Source organism: Aptenodytes patagonicus, chromosome 22 (genome assembly GCF_965638725.1).
Source record: "Aptenodytes patagonicus chromosome 22, bAptPat1.pri.cur, whole genome shotgun sequence".
NCBI lineage: Eukaryota > Metazoa > Chordata > Aves > Sphenisciformes > Spheniscidae > Aptenodytes > Aptenodytes patagonicus.
Window position 1 is genome coordinate 2546026 of NC_134970.1, and position 21811 is coordinate 2567836.

The following is a 21811-nucleotide window of genomic DNA, read 5'->3' on the forward strand; positions in this document are numbered from 1 at the left end:
ACGGGAGAGCGAGGCGCGGGTGCGGGCAGGGTGCAGGCAGCGGGCAGGGTGCGGGCAGCGGGCAGGCAGCACTCACAGTCGCAGCGCAGGGCGCGCTCCCGCACCGCCTCTCCGCACAGGTCGCACCAGCCGCGGCGCGGGGGACGGAGGGCGAAGCGGTGACCGCGGCCGCGCTCCGCCGGCTCCCGCGGCGCCGCGAAGATGCTCCGCACGTCGGGCAGCAGCCGCGGGGCTCCGCCGCGCCGCCGCAGCCGCCGCGCCGCCCTGGCCCCGCCGGGGCTCCCCGGGGACCGGCCGCCCATCGGCTCGGGGGGGACGGCGGGGCTGCCGGGGCGCGGCGCGGGGCCGGGCGGCCGCCGGCGCATGGAGCCGGGCGCGGAGAGCGGCGGCGGGCGGGGGCACAGCCCCACGGCCGGCGACGCCATGGGCTCGGAGCGCCGGGCGGGCGCGGGGCAGCGCAGGCGCTTTGGACCGGCCCGGGGGGGAGGAGACACGGCGGGGGGGCGGGAGGGGGTAAGGACCGGGACCGGCCCTCCGGGGGACCGACCCTCGGGTCCCCTCCCCGCGGCACCCATCAGCGTTGGACGCCCCGTGCGATCCTTCCTCGTGGAAACTCTCCTCTCCGTGGGATTCCCCTCCCCGCGCCGTGGGGTCTCCCCGCAATACCTTCCCCCGCGGGAATCCCCCGCCACCTCCTCGCGGGACTTCTCCCCACGGGACCCTCCCCGCCACGGGACCCGGGCTGCCTCGGGGGAGCGCGTACCTCGCCGCCCGGTCCGGGTCCCGCGGCGGGAGCGCGCAGCCCGCAGCACAACGCGGAGCCGGGGGCTCTCACCAGCGTCTGCTGCTTGAGCGCAGCCACATCCCACCCCGGGCTTTGCCCCCACGGGAGCTGTCAGATCACGTGTGGGGCACTACACCAAAACAGGGTGGTACAAACCCTCTCCCGGCGCACCGTGCGTGCGTGGAGCAGGCTGTGAGGGCAGCTGGAACAAACTACCTTTCCCCACTGCAATGACAGCAGGGCTGTGGAGCGACGCTAAGGGCGGTGAGCCGAAGCAATTATCTCTCCCAGATGAGGCTCCTGTGGTTGTGGGAAAAGCGAAAGGGAAACTATTATGGCTAAATTTTGAAGTGGCTCCGAGCAGACTCCAGCGCCGCAGCTCCAAGGACACCCGTGCCTGGCTAGCCGGCTTGCAAACCTCTCCCCTGGGCAAAGGAGGGGTGCACGAATGGGGATGGCTGGACCAGGTGCTGCGTGGTCCTCTGCCACTCCGCCAGTCTGATTACTAAGCGACTCCCTCCCCCTTTGAACACAAGGGCTGGGTATCGCACACGATGCGAAGGTCCCCCGTCACCATAACACCTTCCCCACTGGCTGGAAGAGGCGCGAGCTACTGCCCTGTTCCCCTGTCTCCGCGTGGAACCCAGTGCACAGAGAGGGTGACACGGTCACCCCAAGTCATGCAAGACATGAGCCACTGGGCAGCCTGGCATTACCCAGGCTGCAGGCTAGCTGTCTAACCCAGACCACCCCTTCTCTGCCGCTCTCGGTTGTACTGGTTTGAAATACGTAACTCGGACAGAATTGCTCCTGAATTTTTGGTTTGCGTGAGAGCAGCCGGGTGAAGAGGCGGCTGCAGTGAGTGCAGTGCTGGGCTGTGTGAATCCTGGTTTCTGGGCTCACGGGAAGCTGAATTTGATGTGTCTCATGAATTCCTGAGGACGGTATAAGCCAAAGATATCTAAATCCTTTTCAAGGATTTTAATTTGAAGGATGGATTAAAACACTGGCTCTGAGTTACAAAAGACTAGTGTCATAAGCAGTCACTAAAAAGAGCTTCAAACCAAAGGAGCAATAATGCAGCTTGAAAAATTCTGGTTTCATTCTGTGCTAAGTAGCAAGATTCATTTTTTGAACATCTTTTTCTTCCCCATTTGGGATCCTGATTCACTTTCATGTGTCCTCTGCTTCTGCCTGAGAACAGCAGCAGATTTATTCCTGGGTAAATTGTTTCCCAAAAACTTGGTGTTTTATCCTGTGTTCTTCCCAGACCATTAATAGTATAAGGAGTCACCTGCAAGAAAGCAAACGACCTTTCTGAGGGTAAAGATCTACCTGGCACCTGGCTGGGAACCTGTTAAAACCATTCTGGACATTTGCTTTTCCAGTGCCGTCCGGGGGGCAGAGTTTCAGTCTCAGTTTTGCAGCGTCAGGGGCTTTGGTTTCCCTCACCCCCAAAGAAATCCCCAGCGCCTGGGAGCCGAGCGGCTGCAGCGGGGGTGCATGCACAGCCTGACTGCAGCTTGCAGACAACTTCCCCCAGGAGATGCTCCAGCGGAGGCTGACATCCCCGGGGAAAGTCCTCCCCGATGCCACGGGACCCTATGCCCACGGGTCACACGTGTTGGCCCCTTCTTGCTGGCAGCTGATGTGGCTGTGCCAGGGCTGGCCGGGGAAGCTGCAGACCTCAGCTTCCAGCGCAAATAAATGTAGTATCTTCTGTCAACATAGGCAGCTTTGGCTCATACCTGCACAAGAGATGTGGCAGAGTCGCTGCCCTTCTCAGCTGTCTCTGCAGGTTTTCAGGTCTGACAGCATAGGAAGCTCTTCTAGGCCAGGGGTTAAAATATTTGGGAAAAAACCTCCTAATTAAAATTGGCAGGAAAATTCCTGTTTCATTTGGATTCCGGGAGTCCCCTTTGCAGCCACTGTGTTATGGCAGTTTAAGCATGACAAGGGCTATTAGCAAACCCTCTTTTTTCTTTTTGCCAAGAAATAAATCCCTTTCTGTTGAAGCCAAACATGTTCCAGGTCAAACGCTCAGCTGGTACGAATCAGCGCAGCTCCCCTGAATCCGAGGAAGTGCGGCAGGAGACCCTGCCTGGGCTCCCTGCCCTGTTCCTGCAGGGGATGTCAGTGAATTTGAGCTGGATTAAAAATAACGTTCATTATAAAACTAGGAGAATCCTACAAAATAATTTGCAGGAGAGAAGCTTTTAAGTGATGGCTTAGTTCCACCTCTTCTACAGTAAGTAGCTGGGTTTGACAGTCAGGATGTTGTTTTTTACAATTGAAATGAATGGGAACGTTTGGTGCCAAATTCCACTCAGGAACGTTTCCTGGGCAGGGGCAGTTCCTGGGCGCGCTTGGCCTGTTTTTACAAGAAAGCAAAGCCGGGCACAGCCCTGGAGCCACCGCTCCTTCCTCATTTTTCTCCCTTGCTGAGACTTGGGGCAGCGCTGCAGCAAGATGTTCAGCTCCAGGGTTGCACTATTTTGCCTTATGTCCCCATACGTCTCCCAGCAGAGATGAGAAGTATTTGCTGCCGCGGTCGATCCGAGGAGCATCCATGGCAGGCACCCCTTTGCCCTGTCCTTGCTGCAGCTCTGCCTCTGGGCACTGTCAGATAACGTGAGTCCCGGCTCCCAGGGACGACCTCTGGGGAACTGGAACAGCCACGGCAGGCCCAGACTCGGCTGAAGGCTTTTGGTTTAGCTAATGCGTGTCCCCTCCAGAAATGGGGCTGGAAAGGGAACTGGAGGAAAGGTGAAGGGCAGAGTCGGGTGTTTCGTTTTCTACCAAGGGACGGGTCCAGGCAGGCACTCTGCGCATCCCCACTGCTGTTGAGTCACAGGTTTGCTTGCCCAGATGATGGCTCAACCTCTCCTTCCAGGAGGGTGCAGCGAGTCCCTCACCCTTGGGCTTTGCTGGTGCCGGTGCTGCCGAAGTCCCGGCTCCCCGATCCCTGCTCCAGCCTCCTTTAACCCCAGCAGCCAGTCATGGTTTGCACATAGGTAGAAACCAGGCAAACACAGAGGGAAAGGTTTTATGCAGGGGCCAGGAATGAATCCAAACACTTCCTAAACCCCCCCTGCACCTGCCTCCCACCAGTGCAGCCTCCCACCCTGCAGACCGCAGGGGCAAAGGGACCTGCACTTCCCACCGGCCGTTTGCTGCCACTGTGAGCCTCATTAGCACAGTCCCCTTCCCCAGGGTGAGGGCTCGGGGGGCAGGGGCTCTCTAGGGAGTCCAGGGCAGTGATTTATGTGTGTTTGCACTCATGTGTGCCAGTGAGGGGTGGGAAGAGCCAAGGCAATTCTGCCCATTGGTCTGGCAGGAGCCTCCTGGGTGTAAATACCTGTGTCTGAGCCCGGCTGGATGCAGGTTATTGCCCCGCCTGGCTTTGGCTGCAGCCTGGGGACGTTGCTCCCCTCTGCTGCACTATGGGATGTGGCTTGTGGGATCTGGGTGACAACCCATAAATCACCCCGGGGGACAGGCAGGAAGACGTGGACGGAGGGGCGGCGTGTCTGACTCTTCCCACAAAGAGCTCGTTGATACCATCTAATGCTCACGCTCCCGAGACCCCAGGGTTCCCGTATCGCTGCTCCACACGCTGCTGCTGGCGAGCAGCTGACTCAGCCAATAACCGGAGGATTACGGCTCCTCGTAAAACCCAAGGTCAAAAAACAGTAGGAAATGCAGAGCATAACAACTACCCCTAACAAAGGGCTGGGTACAGCCCCAATGTGGAGCATTGGGGTCCTTCCGCAGCTCTCTGTGCGCTTCCTGGGGGGGACTGAGGTGGGAGGTAATGTGTTTCCCCTCCATCCTATTTCCTAGGAGTGTAACAGGAGCGCAGCGTTGTGCATGTCCTTCCCAGGGCAGCTCCAAACGCTCACAGCCAGCCCCACAGAGCACCTGATCTGGTCCCTCCTGTCCCCATCCCAGCTCTGCCACCCTGGCTGCTGTCACCTCCACAGATGAATGCATCCTTTCACCCTGCACGTTAATGGCAATGGTGACTGCTTAGGATTTCTTTTCATCTTTCACCTAAAAGAAAAAGAAATACCCCTGCTTTCTCTTGCAGAGTTGTGTCTGGAGAGGGCTCGTGGGAGCCCTTTTGTCTGAGATTTTGCCTTGGCATTTAGTAGCACCCCCAGGTTCAGTGGATGGAGTTGTAGGTTCAGTACAGGGTTGTTTGGAGAAGGCACACACCTCCACGTGCATAAACACAGAACTCAGTTACATTTATAGAAACGTACCAAAAAAGAGAAGCCTTCCTCGGCTTCCCATTCCCAAACCCCTCAGCAACCCAAACACGGGGCTGGGCTGGAGGTGAAGCCTTGGAGCAGGAGGAGAGGCTGCAGCGCCCGCGGGCAGAGGTCTGTGGCTCCAGCCTTCCCCATGCTGTCGCCTCCCAGGCAGAGCACTGGAGCCATCCTGGCTGGATCTGGTGTCTCATCCATCAGGTACAGCATCCCTCCTGCTCTGGGCTCCTGCTCCACTCCACGAAGCCTCAGGAAGCAGAAGTACATAAAAAGTGGGAGTAATCTCTAAATGAGTAAGATGGCAAAAGATAATTTATCTGTCTAGCCTCTTCCTCTTCATCATCCGACATGGTGATACAGAGAAGCCAGAAAAATATGAAGTCCTTCAAGCACTTTTTAAAAGGAAAAAAAAACCCCACCCAATTTTCTGGTCAAAGTTTCAAAGGCTCAAGGCTTGCAAGCCACTCAAAGCTAATGCTGGTGAACTGTGCAAAAGTGCTGGCGCGGAGAGGTAGGACACAGAGAGCTCCTCAAACAAACACGAACGTCAAACGTCTCCGTCGCTCTGGACCCAAAGTGCTGTAACTGCTCTCTGCTGTGGAAAGCAGTTTGCTTCAGCAGCTGCAAATTCACCACATCTCTCAAATACCGGGAGTGGGGGCAGCCCCACTTAACCTGCAGGAACAAAACCAAAGGCTTTAGGCTAGAGAGGGATCGCCCGGGCTCATGCAGTCCCAAACTACAATTTGGGCTGGGCACCAATCTCTGGGCTTGTTCCTGTGCCTTTTGGGATAAGCTCTTCATATCGAAAGCGTACCACACCTTTCTTATCCCCTTATTCACAGTGGACATGCTGCAACAACACAGTTGGTCCTATAAAAACAGGGCTGGGGTGAATCACCGATTTCTTTTTTTCTTTTAAAATCTGATCTGAAACTCTTTGACATTTTGATATGCATATTCGAATTGTTGATTTGCATTAAGATCCTCAAAAAAAAGTTGGAGAGGAAGAAACCCAGGGGGGTTTGTCAGCAGCACGATGCTGGGTTTTGCACAGAGTTTCATCCAGAAACGGAAAGCATCCACTTCTCTGCTGCAGTCAGCAGCTGCCAGTGCTGAGCAGCACAGGAAAAAGGCTGGAAAGAGGGTGTAGACATGACATAGCATTTGCAGAAGATCATGCTTAAACTCCCAAGAAAGATAAACTCCCTTCTGCTGCCAGATCATGATGTAAACTTGGTGCCGTTAAAATCCCCATGTGAACCAGCCCATGAGTAGCTGTGGTTGTGCTCGGCACCAGGCACGGCTCCCCCATGCCGGAGCTCATTCATGGACTCCCAGGGAGCCCACCCAGACCCACCGCCCCTTTCCAGGGCAGCACAGGCACGTCCAGGTGCTAGGGGCAGGAATCACTGCTGGGAACAGCGTCTCTGGGCGCTCTTACTCACCGCTCGATGATGCTGTTGTTGAACTGGAGATCACAAGTTACTGACCTCATCTGCTCCAGGAGCTCCTGCATCCTGCCAGGGATACAACCAGCCCCTTACCCCCGTGCTGCTCAGCCTCCTGCTCCCCGCGGGAGCACCTCCTGCAGAAGGGCTGGCTGAGCTGGCAGGGACACCCCACGGGTCACCGAGGGGGGGATCGCACCCGGCAGGGCCACGGCGCGCGCAGCGGTGAAGGGCTTAACGCAGACTGTCCCAGCCCTGCAGACACAGAGCCCTCGCCCCAACGCTCGCTCTGTTGCTCGTGCGGAGGATGAGCAGCGGGAGGTCCTGCTTCTCCCCGGGAAACCGGGCTGTCTGCAAAACCCTCTTCCAAAAGACTCACCGGAAAGCCATCTCCTGGCGTGCCTGGCTCAGATGGATGGGTGAAGGTGCGGGAGGAACCGGGGCCAAACTCTGTTTCTCTGTCTGGAGAAACCTGTCCAGAGCCTGCAGAGATGAGGAGACTTGGCAGCCCCCAGCAGGCAGTGGGCTGTTTGCGGTGGTCTGACCCCCGGGTGCTGCACTGCCTGGGCCCTCTCTGCAGCCCTGCGAGTGCGGCATGCCTAGCCCTGGGACAAGAGTGGGACAAAACACTCGGGGAAATTACGCCTACGTAGTCACACCCAGCACATCAACTTCTTCAGAACAAACAAAATAAAATAACCAAAGGACCAGGGCATCTACCAGATGGCTGTGCTGCAGCTTGTCAGACAGTCCACCGTGAGACCTGGAGGTGAAGCATCATTTTTCTGCTACCGCAATTCCTGTTTACTGGGCATAGATTCCCCCGTGCCGGGCAGTCCTCGGGACCAGGGGTGCCACCGCCAAAGGTTTACCCATTCCTTGCTCTGCGCAGCGGGGGAAAGCAAGATCTCCGGTGTGGATCACCCACAAAGAACTGCAGCGAGTTGTTTAAAAATACTCCGGTGTTTCCCTACTTATGCACTCATGCACGTGGTGGGTGCTGGGAGAGGGGAGCAGCAGCGTTATCTGGAAGCAAGGAGAGGCTGTGCAGCAGCATCCCCGGGCACCTACACTCTGCAGGCAGTCCTGGCACTCCATCGTCTCCACGCTGCAGGCGCTGATGCGGTTGCTGAGCTTCTTCAAATGCTTCTTTATCTCACAAACTTTCCTAGAAAGAAAAACGATGGCAAAGTTCCTAGTCAATGTTCAGCAGCAGTGTGGATGGTTATAATTTAATTTTTTAAAAAAAATTCTGTATTGCTTTCTGCAAACCTTTCTGGATCAAAGTTAAAATCCTGAAGGGAAGCAAATGAGTCACAACAGTGTTGTAACTATGGCTGCAGCTCTGCTAATAGCCACTGTAGGCCAGGTTAGCCAAACAACACTAACGGCAAATTAATTAGGGAAAGTGTTACTTGTATGAGAGACAGCTCAAGCCCATCACTTCTGCCGTAAGTGCTGCACAGGCCGGTCCTCTGTGCCCCGTGGAGGACTGAGCATCTACTCAAAAAGGCTCCTGGTTTTGCACGTCTTTCTGCGTGCTCTCCTTTCACATCTGAAGCGTGTGAAGACCAGAGAAGTTCCCCCATCGAGCACATCCTTGGGCCAGTCTCTCTGCAGGCAGCACTATTGACACCACAGCCCTAAACAGGCGGCGTCTCGGTGGGCTCTGCCGTGGGGGCTGAGCTGGGCCAGGACGGTGTGACCAGCGGCCCCTCTGCTCTGCCCCAGCCCCGGGAGTAAATCCTCCTGGGATTTTTTGGGGGACTGACTGCCCTGCTCCTGCCAGGGCGAGGGGCCCCGGGGCGGAGGTGCCACGCACCCGGCAGGCGTGCTGTGAGTTGTATAAAAAAAGGTTTGGTTTGGCTTTAAAAAAAAGGAAAGAATATTTAAGGTGAACGGTCCACCTCCAGTCCCCAGAAAAACAGCCACCACACCACAAAGCCTCTCTGCTAGCAGGAAGAAACTCAAAACAGGACAATTAAAAATGAAGTAACAATAAATTAAAAATATCCAGTTGTGACTCATGATGCCTTCTCCCTAAGGACAGAAAAACAGATACAAAAATACTCCAGAAAACCACAAAGAAGCCTTTTTCCTCCCTTGAGCAAAGGTAAAAGCCCTGCTTTGGTGCAGACGGGGCTCCTGCGCTGCACGGATTTTGTAGGGTTCTACACCCAGAGAGGAATCTCACCCTGAGACAAAATTCCCGCTGAAGCCAAGGGGAGATTTCACTCCCCCGCGATGGGACGCAGCGGGAGGTGACTGTGGGCAACAGCTTCTGTCCCTGAAGTGAAACCTGCCCGCGGGCGAGGGTTTGCAGCGTGGAAACCCCCAGCTGCACAAGCTGAGGCGGGAAAGGGGAGAAGGCAGGGCAGGGGCAGGGGAGACACTCTCCACTGCTCCTGGGGCATTCCTGAGCACCTGAGACAAACTTCTAGCTTAAAAATCCCCCGCATCGGAAATCCTATGCAGGGCTACTCCACATCAGAAACAGGGACCAGGTCAAAAGCCGGGTTTAATTCTAAGGCATTATAGAAAATCATTCTCCTTCCGCCCGCACTGGCAGCCCAGGGGAATGGATGCTGCTCTCTAAAAGCAACCGCGCCATAAAAATCCAATTTCTGCAAGATCATCTTCCTTTAACTGCCTCCCCCTCACCCCTGCTCTTGGCCGCTGTGATAGGCAGCGGATTGTGCTCAATCACTGCAAGGCAATTTGCTCCTTGCTTTATTCCCCAAACACCATTTAAGAGAAAATCATTCCTAATAAGTAGATCCCTTTGTCTCAATAGCGATTTTGTCCTGATAAAATAACCTCTCCTTGTCAGAGGGCGAGGAAACCAGCTGCTTGAACTCAAGCTGCAAGTTTAGGGGGCTTTTTTAAAAGAAAAAACAAACTTAAAACAGGGCAGAAATACATGGCATGGGATAAGAACCAGCGTACGCAGCAGGATTTCTAGCAGTCACACAGAGCTGCTGCTTTAAGGTCTTATTACCCCTTTACCAGTCCCTCAGCACCAGTTACCAACAACATCATCTCCATCCGCATCCCAACACTCGATCAATAGCAGAGAGCATTCAGAAGCCCTGGTCGTTGGAGGGTTACTGGCAAGTCCCCTCTCCCATCCCCGCTGGGGTCCGAAAGCCAGAGCCCCAAAACCCTGGGAGAAGGCCGGGCAGGGGCTGGTACCTCATCCTGCTGCCGTGGAGGGCCAGGGCCTCCTGGTACCGCTGGACACAGTTGTCCTGGAAAATCAACAGAACCTTCCTGGCCAGATGCCCTAAATTCACCCTAAAACCAGAAAAGAAGAGAGAACACTGTTATTTCCTTAAACGTATGAAAATTAACATCACAGTTCACGTGGCAGGAGACCTAAAGCTGGCTCCCAAATGCAGAAAGAGGGACTGGATGCTCAGTAATGAATTTTGCATCAGTGTTATAGAGAAAACAAAACCTAATTATGATGAAGAGGAGAGGGAGGTTTCGGGGCCCAGGGGGACCCAGGCGGGGACACCCAGCTGGGCTGTCATCCCCACCCCGGGGCACTTCTGAGAAGTCTTTGCCTCGGAGTTTGAGGCAAATGTCCACGGTTAGCCTGAAGATTAATTAAGATAAAGGAGCTACTTGTTAAATTTCACCCTCCCTGGTAGTGAAGTGTGCATTTTATTTCTTGCCCGTGTTAAATTCCCCTGGTTTCAGTGGAAACTGAAAGGAGGATTTTTCAAGGTACAAAAGCCATCAGACACTTTACTCACACTGAAAGTTAAGCAGATATGAAAACATGGACACTTCCTAAATCAGCATCTCAGCAAATAAATGGCCACAAACTGAGTAAGTGGGAGCAATAGCCTGAAATGTGCTTATTCCCCACAGTCCCACACAGGGATTTGGCCCAACAGCAACTCCCTGTTCCCAGGTCTGCAGAGGTGTTCTCACATCTTCGTCTGAAATAGCCTGTAGCTTGAAAACTTTGCTGTGAAAGGTCCTGCGTCGATGAACCATCACAGAAGCCGCTCATAGGTGCCCTCTCCCAACGTTAGTGACCCAGGAACATTTTAACATCCCCTTAGGATTCAATCAGAAACACCAAACACCTGCCTGGCCGCAGCACGGGGCAGGTCCTAGGAAGGGGAGGTGGTGGGACTTACTTATCCAGCTTGTGTATTTGTTCCTCATTGTAGCCCAGCCCTGGGGAGGAAAGACACCGGTCACCTGCCAGAATGCACTCCACGCGTTTTTGTGTTAATAACCCAATAAATGGGCAATTTCACGACACACAGAGATCACTCAAGGGGCTTTTCAGGGCTGCGGGCCCTGGGACTATTGTCATGGCACAGAAATAACTGCTGACCCCGGCAAACTGAAATAATTCATTTTTCCACCAGGCCAGCGCAGGGATGTTCCTGCTGCAGCCCCCGGGGCCGCCGTCCCCGACACTTACGCAGACACGTCCTGGCCTTCTTGAACTGCTTGTGGATCAGCTGCATCTTCTCCAGGCAGCACTCGATCTGTCGGATGCTGAAAGCGGGACAGGGAAGGAGGCGTGAGGCCCCGCAAGAGGAAGGGTATGAGGCTGGGGTGAAATTAGCACTTTGGCGTGAAATCCGAACACACTGTAACTAGGGGACACTGCTGCTACCCGTGCCTGTGTATAGGGACACCACGCGGTATTACATGTGCGGGCACAGGGCTGTTAAAAGCTGTTTGCAGTGAGGGGCTGTGCATGGCTGTTTGGGAGCACGCAGCGGTGTCTGCTCAATCCAGCTGAGAACAGCAAAGCCTTGGCAGGGATTGCGGTAAAGCTGGCGCTACAAACCTTTTGTCTTCATGCACTTGCTGCCTGTGCTTCACCAGTTCAGACAGAATGCCATCCAGAGCCCCTTGAAAGTCAAAGATGTTGTGGGAGCACTGAGAGAGCTCCTCGGCGACCTGCGGATGAGGAGGAGAGGTTGGGGCCGGCTGCTCCGAATGCTGCCTGCGGCTGCGGATGCTCCCCGGCCCCGCACGGAGCCGCCTGCGGGGGCTCACCCTTTGCAGCCTTGTCTTCACCATGGCCACGTCCTTCAGAGCCGGCACCCCGCTGCCTGCAGAAACAGCCTCGCACCTGAAGAAAGTCAGAAAATGAATATTCCTTAAGCAGAATATAAGCCAGAGGCAGCCGTCGCGTGGGCAAAGAAAATCCATCCCGTGGTGGAGGCAGCGTCACAGCCCCTGGGGGAGCCGGGCGGTGGTTTGCTTGGGCAATAACTCTGCGTTCAGGGTACCGGATCTGAGCCACAAGATGCAAAGTGCTGATCCGGTAAAAACTCGCCCTGTTGTGTCCAATTTGTTCCAAAATTGTTAGCTTCATATGGATTGGCTTTCCGCCAGATTAGATGCTGTCTGCCTCCCTGCAGCTGGCATGAGAGTGTAACGCTGAGCGGTGGACACCGGCAGAGTCAGCAGAAATACGCCTGATCCAGGCCGTGTCGGATAAGCCAGCAGCATCCAGCTGCAGCATTAGTGCTCTTGGCACGACAGCCCTGTGCTAATCCGGCTGAAGTCAATGGGAACCGTGTGTCCCTATCTTTTTAGATGAAATGGAAATTAAGAGACTTGCTAAATTGAAAAGAATAAAAGAACAGCAATGCAGCAGCAAAGAATTTTCCACTACAACAACAACAAAACAGAAAAGCAAAATAACCGTGGGTTACTTTAGATAAAATGGGTTCAGCTTTCCCTGGGGCAGCGCGGGTGGGAATGGGTGCACTGGTGATAGCGAGGACAGCCCAGGGTTTCTCTGTAGTTCAGCCTCCGGTGAATGCTCCATTAGTGGAGCCTCTTCAATGGAAATAAAAGCCATCTCATCACGGCCCGTGTGGTCAGGCGGGATGCTGGCTCAGTGGGAATGCAGCATGATGGGCTGCCAGCCGCCCTCCCCGGCGCTGCCTGATGCTCCCCACGCTCGGCTCTCCAAGGCTGTTTGCAGGGCGCGGGGTCGGCGATGCTGGCCAGACCCTGGAGGGGACCCGGCTGCTGATGCCATCCTGCCCGTTATTTTAACTCTGCTGGCAGCAACAGCTCTTTTTCCCTTTCCCACGAGCGGGCAGCAGCAGCAGCCCTGCCTCCTCCTCGCACTCACTCTGCGGCTCGAGGGCTGTAACAGTCTGAAAACCCGGGAGCAGGAGCCAGGGAGCGAGGACTAATTCTGGGCTCCTGTGAAACCATGGACTGATCATTAGAAACTGAAGCAAAGAAGGAGAAACAGCCAGGGTGGCTCATTTCCCGCAGCCTCCACATACAGTGAAAAAGCCTCTTACCTTCCAGCTACCAGCTTATTCCTGGAATTTTACTTATTTCTGATTATTCAGGCACCTTTGAGAGTCCCATATCTTATCTGCAGCAGCCTCAGGGCACCGGCTGCAAAGCCACACTTACAGCACGCGGATCTTCACCTCAGTGAGCTGCAGGCAGGCGAGCACTGAAAGAGCCCCTCTCCTCTGCTCCAAAATCCTCGAGCACTCCGTTTTCAGGTTCCCACTGCCGAGAGAGAAAACAGCCCGTCCAACGCGTGCTCCCGGGCAGCCCGACCTCCATCCCAGGGCTGGCCACGTGTGGCGGGGGGTTAGGATGGAGCTGGTGGCTCCTCTGGCTGCTCGTGAGAAAATGGGGGGCTGGATGCACATAAAACTGGGTGCAGCTCCCGGGCAGGGGGGCTTTTGCCCGCTGGGCACACTCCTGCCTCTGCACAAGAAGCTCCTGCCCCAAGGGAAATGGGTAGGACAGTGAAAATGCACAATGATAATATTAATAGTAATAATAATAATAATAGTAGTAATGATGCTGTTTTCCTCAGCATCTCCTGAACTGAAAAAAAGTGACTTAAAAGTAACAAGTGGGGACAGGAGCATCCTCACATCACTGAGTGGTACTTTCCTATAGGTCCTCATCTGGGTCCAGCCCCCTCGCAGCCTGGCACACGTGTCCCCCGTAGTGTCCCTTGTACGGGGACACACGCTGGCCATCGTGCTGTACCCTGTGAGGATACCCGGTGGTCCTGCGCTGTCTGGAAGAGGCTGGAAAACCCTAAGCGGTTTAACTCCTAACACACAAAGCTCTCGGTGCTGGGAAGGGACGGGTCACCCCCACGCCGCCCGCAATGGTGGTGGCTCCGGCACTCACATCACCCAGTGGAGACCTCTTGCCAGCAGCTCCCGGCAGCACCGCAGGGCCTGGGCGATCCGCAGCGTCTGGTGCACGGCGGCCACCGCGCTCTGCAAAGCAAAGGGCACTGCCGGCGGCTGCGCCTCCGCAGCTGGGGCTCCCCCGGGCTGCGCAGGCTCCCCCACCTACCTTGGCTGTGCTGCAGTCGGCCACCACGTCCACCTTGGGGACAAACTTCGGAAACTCAAGTGCCGCTGGAAAGACAGACAGTGGTCACAGTGCTTTGGGGAGCCAGCCCGGAGCCCCCGAGCCGCAGCTGCGGACCCACAGGGACATGTCACACCCGCCAAAGCAAACCCCAGAGCCGCTCAGGATTTCAGGCACAGGAGCAGCTGCGATGCTGGAGGCTTAGTGCAGCTCTCCAAGATATTTTGGAAACGTGGACAAAGGCACAAACAGCCTGCAAAGCCCAGTGTGGCAGGCAGCCATGGAGCAACAGCACACGGCAGGGGAAAACTGCCCTGAAACCTCCTAATCCTGCTCCAGCACCGTAACCCCTCCACCTCCTGCTATGCATTGGAGTCTATTAGGATAACAGTCTAAGCAAATCTCTCTTACGGCACCCACCCTGCGTGCCATGATGCATCTCCAAGCCAACGGTACTCACGGTCTCTGTATCTGACTCCTACCACGTCTTCTGCTTGCTCAGCGGAGCTCAGCAAGGTCAGAGGGTTGTGCTCTGTGGTTTTGCAGAAATTATGAGCTTGTAGATTAGGATCCAACTCATACAGATGACCTTCAAAAAAATATTCTTGATGGTGAGGGACTATATTTGTTTGTTTGAAGACAGCATCTAAAAACTTGGTGGTACTGAAATGAAAAAGAAACGAATGGAGGGGGAATAAGCAATGAGGCGAACACTCAGACTTCCATCGCTTTAACAGCCTGCCGCCCTTTTCTTCTAGCAAAATATCCCACAAGGTCAGTGGAGCTCCTCGGACAACCTCCCTAGGGCTCTCCGTGTGCCATGCCAGGAGCCGACAGCTCCCGGTTAGTGCACTCCCCAGCAAAGGCTGGTTTGAGCCTGGTTTGTTTTAACCTGGTCTGTTTTAACCTGGTTTAACTGCAGCGCAAGGGGAACGGGTGCTCCCCCCAGGTTCACCTACTGAAACAAGGGGCTGAGGCTCCTGAGCTCAATTCCCAAATTCGCTCTTAACACGGCCTTGGCATCCTTACGTGTTGTAGGAGTGGATGTAGATGCGATGTGAGGAAGCCTGCTGCAGGGAGAAGACGTCGACCACGATCCTGTGCAAAATGTCATTGGTTTCTGCAAAAAACTGGTCGAATCCCCAGCATTTCTCCTGATCCGCCTCCAGGATGTTAGCCAAAATGGGTATCAGCTGGTCCTTCAGCCCCCTGCAGCAGCAGCAGAAGAGGTGTTTGCACAGACTGGCATAACCCCGAGCCATAAACGTGGTGACCCGTGGGGCCGGGGAGAGGTGCAGCCCCGCTCCTGTGGCTGAGCTCCTGTACCGACGGAGCCACTGCCCTGTCTTGCACCCCCTTTTCCCAGCTGTAAAGCAAAGACCTGGTCTGAGAGCTGCGACATTTGCAGATGAAAAGCTCGTCTGCCTCGCTAAAACCTCCCGCGCTGTCTGAGGTGGGATGCCCTCTCTAGCCATGATGCCAGGACAGGAGACCCCCAGCAGGAGCCGAGCCCGGCAAGGGACACTCACGCAGAGAGCCGGCAGGTGACGGGCAGCTCGTAGCTCCACTCGATGCTCCCGTTCTCCTGCCTCTGGACCCCCGCGATGGCTCCGGGAGGCTTCTCGGTGGTAATTTTATACCTGTTGAAAGGAAATTGCTCGCAGGTGAAACAAGCCAAGTGACCTCTGTTTGGGCACTACGTCCCTCAGGTTCAGCAAAGAGGGAAGGGGCAGAGCACGGGTGGGCTGGGAAAGGTAGGATTCATAAAAAGAAAAAAAACACACAGGGGGAAAATACTTCAAGAAACAGTCAAAAAGTTTCAAGCAAACACGAACCCTGCCTCCTCTTCCAGCTGTTTAGCCACAAAGTCACAAGGATGTATTTTGAGGGCAAACGTGGTAAATGGGGCACAGATCCTTTACCACGCTACGCATGCACACTCCCCATAGAGCAGAGAGTATGGAATCAGCCACGGGCTACATTTCAGGGCTTTCTAGGCTATATGGGATTAAGCGGGCAGTAAACTACAGCTCACAGTCACACAGTGCTGCTGGCACGCACCAAGGTTGTCCTGCAGCCCCCAGGGCCGCCAGCCACGGTCCCACTTCCCCACGCAGCAGCACCCAGCCCTCCCACCTGGATGCGGTGCCTACATGATCTCCTTGTTCCTGCGAGGTCCCCCGAAGGGGACGAAGGGGAGGCTGCCGGTGGCAGCGTGGTAGAAGGTGACGCCGATGCTCCAGAGGTCGACGGTGACGCCGTACGCCTTCTGCTGCGGCTTGCGCAGGACCGCTCGCTCATACATGTCTGGGTGCTGCAGGGATGAAGCAGAGAGCAGCACTGCCAACGCGTCCAACGGGTTTGCAGCGGGCATCAAGCCTTGGGCGCTGGGATTGAAAACCGACTGCTCGCGTTGGCCTCTTCTACTGCTGGACCCTCCAAACAAAACATCACCTGTAACTCTACAACAAAAATGCTGAGCCCCTCCTCTTCAAAAAAATGTGGCCCCTTTGAGGTTGGGCTCTCCAAGCCACTGCTGCTCTCTACAAGTTGCCCAGCCGTTGGATGGAGGGATGGGGACCAGCTTCCCCCAGAACTTCCAGGGGCCACCAGACCGGCGACACGCTGTACTCACGAGATACTCCTCCGTCCCGTAGACAGACACAAACTTTTCATCGTCATCCAGCTCTCGGGCGGCCCCAAAATCTGTCAGCTTATAGATGCTCTGCCCATCCTCCCCCATCAGCCGCATGATGTTCCCGGGTTTGATGTCCCTGTGGACAACGCCGTTCTCGCGGAGGTGGTTCATCCCTGCCACTGGGCACAAGGGGGGAAGGCAGCGTTCGTGTGCGGGGCTGGAGCAGTTTGCTCCAGCGGGTTTTGTTTAAACGTAGGAACGTGAGAAGGGCCAGAGAGGGGACAAGCCCCAGGGCTGGCTGCACTTAAATGGGGACCACTGTGACTGGGGGAATGGAGAGGATGAGCGAGCCCACGGTAGGGCACTGCCCTCGTGCTTCTTCATCGTGGGGCACAGCCTGTTCCCACAGCTGCTTCCCAGAGCAGGTCTGCAAGGAGAAACCCTCAGGCTACCCCCGAACGCAGAGCTCACAAACCCACCCCGTTCGGGGGTGCAATTTCTAACTGCTCACCCCAGCCCTCACGTCCATAGCCCAGGGTTGGTGCCCCCAGGGTCCCACCAGCACCGCGAGCTCCCCAGCCCGCAGCTTCTCAGCCCCAGGCTGTGCTCGCGATGGCAGGCAGCTGCCCATCCCGGGCCGGGGGCACAGGGACCCCCGCACTCACCCACGCATTGCAGCACAATGAGGAACTCTGACTCGGCCAAGCCGAAGGCGTTCGCCGGGTCTTCCAGCACGTTCAGCAAGCTGCCGCTCGAGCAGTACTCCATCACCAGCACCTTCTGCTTGCTGCTGCCCTGCGGTGGGGAGCAGCCATGAGGGCTCGGCTGGCCTCGTGTCCCAGCCAGCGGCCTGTCCCCACCCCAGGCAGGACCAGGTCCCCTCCCCTTGGTTAGTGGGTCCCTGGGTTTTTCCTGCTCGAACAAACCAGTGCTGGAGAACGTCCCCACTGTGCCACGTGCCTGGCCAGGGGACAAGAGCAGGTCACGTCCGTGCTCCAGCCCAGTGACCCAGTGCCACCAGTGCTGAAGGGCTGGGCTGAGGCTTGGTGCAGAGCTGGAGGGAGGTGGGAGGAGAAGGCAGCCCGGGACCACCGCTCCCCTCCCGCAGCTCAGACCAGCTCCCCCACCTTACTGGCCCAGTCGGCACAGCAGATTCCCGGGCTGAGGTCCCGCTTACCATCTCCTCCACAGCAAATAATTTGACAATGTTTTTATGGTTCAGCTTCCTCAGCATCTCGAACTCTCTCATCTGGACCTCCTGGGGCCGGTGGTAGCTGGCGTTATTAAAGACCTTCACAGCAACCAGCTCCCCTGATTTCTGGTAAAAGAGAAAAAAGAGAAAAAGGAAATGGGAGGTGACGCCATCCACGTCCTAAGCAGCTCTATCAGCTCCGGTACTGCTCCCACATCCCACTCGAGATGCAAACTATGCTGACAGTATAACGTGTTTTCTGAACAGGCATCCTACAGCCTTCATTTTCTCGACTGCAAAAGCACACTGATGTTATTCACCTCCCTTTGCTTCCTGTCCCCGAAGCCCATGTGCTACATGGCAGCATGTTTATTCAGCTTCACAAAAAAGTTTATAGCTGGAGCTGAGGCTGGCAGCTCCCTGCCTGCTCTCTGCGGGATGGGGCTGTTTTCAAACCATCCTTGAAGCCGCCTCTCCTGCCCTGCGCCGTGCAGAGACAGCTTGCTCAATAAACTTCAAAGGCCGGCGAGGCAGAGAGTCTCTATTCCAACCCTGGCAAGTGTTTGCATGAAATATGCAAATTGCCAAGGACGGGGTTTTCAAAGCCTCTGGGCATTCCCCCGAAAACAGCTTCTTCCCCCCGCGATGCACGGGAGCGCCGGCAGCCGGCGAGCGGGACCCTGCTGTGAGCACCCTGAAAGCTGCCCTCGACCCACAGACCTGAGCTGGTGCCCGGGGGGAAGGAGCCAAATGAAAAATGAAAATAAAACCCAAAGCAGCCCCCGACGCTGCCGGCTGCCGCCGGGGAGCTCCCGGGAGGGCAGGCAGAGGGGAGCACGGGCATCCTCGTGCCGCAGGGCAGGAGGGCAGGGGGGCATGGGGGCACCGTGGCTTTGGGGTGGCTGCCCCCCCCCCCCCCCCCCCGCTCACCTTGTTGCGAGCTTTGTAGACGCAGGCCGTGGCGCCCTGGCCCAGGAGGTCCTCGGTGCTCCAGAGGTAGTTGGGGGTGCTCTGCATCTCCAGCAGCGCTGCTGTTGGGGGGAAGCACATGGGTCACCCCGGGGGCCACTGGCCTCCGCCAGCCCTGCCACCAAGCCCCGGCGTTTATCCGTCCTCGCCTGGCAGTGCACGGGGAAAAAAGCCGGCCGCAGGACATACCCCTTGGCAGGCAGCCGCCAGCCTCCTACCTTGCCGGCGCCAAGCAGGCAGCACCACGCGGAAGGGCTGCGCATGGACGGAGGTGTTAGCGCTGCCAAAAACCACCCTGTCGCTGGGACCTGTCGGGGCTGGCAGCGAAACACTGACAGATGCAAAAAAATACGAGCAAACAAACGCCGAGCTGCAAGGTGGCGAGAGGCACCTCCCCGCCCCGAGAACAGAAACCTATGGGATTGCAAAACCCGCTCTGCAAGCATTAGCTGCGGCTGGAGGAGGAAATGCTTCGGCTTCCTGCTCGAGAAAAAAAAAATTCCCAGAGTTGCAGCCGTCCCAAGGCGTGCTGGGCTCCGCAGCCGCTCCGCTGGCTCAGCGGCCGGGGCCAGGATGGACTCTGGTAAAAGCAAATGGTGCTGAGCACCGGCCACGGCGCAGCCCTGCCTGGGACAGGGAGATGGGAAGCAGAGTCAGATCAGGATCTGCATCCAGGGTCTGCGTTCAGCCTTCGTTAGCCGCGCCGGGCGCCCATGCTGTGCGAGGTCAGTGCTCGGCCCCGGCCGCCCCTGGCACAGGACGCAGCAGCGCACGTTGGGATGCATTTGTGATGAGCTGCTGCCACTGTCCTGCTTTACAGAGCCACTGGCTGCTCTGGACTTGTGCTCACGAGCAGTGCCAGGCCTGGGGTGGTTTAGCTCAAGCCGTCTGTCTCCGAAAGCTGTCCATCTCCGAGAGCTGCTGTGCAGGAGTTACAGGTCCCAGAGGCTTCCCGCATCCAGCGGCAGGGATGGCTCCTGCAGGACCGCAGCTCCCCATCCCCGGGGGAAGCCCTCGAGCAGGTAAAACGGCTCATAATAAAGTGCAGAAAAGGAGGGAGGAAGCAGGTGCAAACAGAGAAAACAGCCCTGATCCTTCCCCCAGCTGCAAACCCATTCCCCGTGCGTGTGAAGCAACGGGTCTGGCCTGGCCCCAGCGCTTGCAAATGCTTCCAGAGGGTGTCAGAGATGAGCAAAGGGCAGAGGGGAGATTTTGGGGCATTCCCTGGCTCCAGCCATGGCTGCTCCCGAGCCACATCACCAGCATCGTTCTCACCAGGAGTCACGCAGTGATTCAGATCGATCAGGTGGATCAAGGACTTCTCATCTCAGCGAGAAAAAGCAAAGGTGGCTGCGTTGGGGCTGAGCATCGCTGTTCCCCGCATGGACACGGACACTGTCTATCCCATGCTGTCAGCAGGCAGCACCCCACGATGCTCACAGTAGGGCCACGGCACAGCCCCACCGGGAACGGAACCCAGAGCTACAGCAGTGCCTCCACGGGATGTCCCCAGAGGGGGACCAGAACCAGCCCCAAATCCTCGGCACCCAGCCCTGCCAGGGCGAGAGGCAGCAGGGAGAGCAGGCAGGGCTTCACAGCGCGGGCCTGCAGCTGGCAGATGGGATGCAGGGCAGGGTGCGGGATGCAGGGCGGGGTGCGGGATGCAGGGCGGGGTGCGGGATGCAGGGCGCTCAGGGCACACCCCTGCTGCCTGCACAGGGCAGAGCGGAGCTGCTCGTGCTTCCTGCTCGCTTTCTGGCTCAGAGGCGCCCACGCGTCGCCTTGCCCAGCCTCAGCACCAGCAGCCAGGGTCTCACCGGCAGGAATTATTTTGGGCTGGCGTGGACGTGTGTCTGAAGGTCCTGTCCTCACAAAATGAAGCCTGCAAAGGTATGCGACTACATCAGTGTGTGGTGCATCCAAAAATCGATATGACACTTCACCAGTCTGCACACAAACTCTGCGCCTAGCTAGTTTGCTAATAACTGCTGAGCTTCGTTTCCCAGCCACGTGCGGGTCTGCTTGAGAAACCTGCCGGAGAGCTGCTGAGCTGACGAACTGTGGGGCACGGGCTGGCCCTTGCCCTGAGCTTATCAAAGGGGCGTCTCAGGCTGGCACCAGGTAGCAGAGTTCATGATAGTCTGCAGCTGCGGAAGCGGAGTGACGCGAGTCTAACCAAGCGAAACTTTAAATCACTTTGATTAAAGTCATTTTGCTGCAGCTCAGCTAACAGGAAGAGAAAGGGACGGGGTGACTTCTTGAAGTCATTTCCAGCCTTATTTCCTACGCGTGTGTCCTTCAGCCTGTGCTTGTCCCCCTCCAAACGGGACCATCAATCTGTCCACACAGCACTGCCCAAGCTCGCACGCTGTGGGTGCAGGCTGCAGATGCAGCGTGGGTACGTGCTGGCTGGGCTGCTGTGCAGTATCCCTCACTCACCAGACAAAAAGATCGTCAGTTTGAGCTGGAGATGCTTGAGAAGCCTTTCCCCATGCAGAAAAAAAATGCAGCTCATTTCTCATCTCAGGCCACCACTGAAACTGTAGATAAGAGCAGTTAAGACAAGGAAGAGGGGCAAGTAAAACCTCCAGAGAGAAATTCCAGCCGAGTTTCTTCTAGAGCTGCCCAAAGGCAAGGAGCCGCTGTGGGTGCAGTGGTGCATCGTGCACCATGTGCTCACCCCCCGCACCCGCCGTGGCTCTGCAAATTCAGCTCCTGCACAGGAGCCCCGGGAGCGCGAGGAGCTTGTCCTGCGGTTCAGCTCTCTACTGCGAAAAGAAACCAAAACAAAGATTTTTAAAGGCAGAAAACCCAGACTCAGGTGTTTTCTGAGACTTCTGACCTGTACACATGGCTTCAGCTTTCGCTGATGCGTGAGCAGATTTGGGCTGGTGAGGGGTAAAGACAGAGAGGAAGGAAATAATTAAAATATTTTATAACACCCAAAAAAGATTCTTTTCAGGTTGTGCTGCGAGTCTTTTCACACAGTTCTCCACAGGCGTGCCCGAAAGGGAAACCAGCACGCCTTGATGCCAGGATGGTGCCAGCCCTTGGAGCCCAGGGGCTCCAGGACATCCCACTTACCCCAGCAGCTCTCCCGGCTGGTTGCACAGTCAGGTCCAGCCTCGGTGGGAGCTCCCAGTCCAACCCCAG

The 21811-nt window shown here is 56.5% G+C and overlaps 2 protein-coding genes across 2 annotated transcripts in view; both read right to left on the bottom strand.

Annotated features, from left to right (window-relative positions):
- RASSF5 (Ras association domain family member 5) overlaps positions 1 to 425 on the bottom strand; it is a 35506-nt gene extending 35081 nt beyond the window's left edge. Inside the window, exon 1 of the mRNA XM_076358273.1 lies at positions 77 to 425. Coding sequence (XP_076214388.1) covers positions 77 to 425 — 349 coding nt within the window. The remainder of the gene's footprint in view (positions 1 to 76) is intronic.
- Positions 426 to 5018: 4593 nt separating this feature from the next.
- IKBKE (inhibitor of nuclear factor kappa B kinase subunit epsilon) lies at positions 5019 to 18954 on the bottom strand. The gene is made up of 21 exons (XM_076357815.1): positions 18877 to 18954; positions 18620 to 18720; positions 17675 to 17815; positions 17163 to 17292; positions 16495 to 16676; positions 16013 to 16173; positions 15389 to 15499; positions 14889 to 15068; positions 14320 to 14522; positions 13842 to 13906; positions 13671 to 13762; positions 12927 to 13028; positions 11538 to 11613; positions 11326 to 11438; positions 10951 to 11027; positions 10658 to 10697; positions 9699 to 9800; positions 7578 to 7674; positions 6886 to 6989; positions 6504 to 6575; positions 5019 to 5730 (listed from the first exon to the last, which is right to left on the bottom strand). The coding sequence occupies exons 2-21, from the start codon at positions 18704 to 18706 to the stop codon at positions 5697 to 5699; spliced, it is 2169 nt and encodes a 722-aa protein (XP_076213930.1). The 5' UTR covers positions 18707 to 18720; positions 18877 to 18954; the 3' UTR covers positions 5019 to 5696.
- Between the last annotated feature and the right edge of the window lie 2857 nt (positions 18955 to 21811).

Excerpts from the sequence above, each read along its gene's own strand:
- IKBKE (XM_076357815.1), bottom strand. The coding sequence starts at position 18,706 with ATGCAGAGCACCCCCAACTACCTCTGGAGCACCGAGGACCTCCTGGGC. Across the intron at positions 13,029-13,670 it reads AGAGGTCTCCACTGGGTGAT|TGGGAACCTGAAAACGGAGT; the intron begins GTGAGTGCCGGA and ends CTCTCTCGGCAG. Across the intron at positions 11,028-11,325 it reads CAAGTGCATGAAGACAAAAG|CATCCGACAGATCGAGTGCT; the intron begins GTTTGTAGCGCC and ends TCCCGCTTTCAG.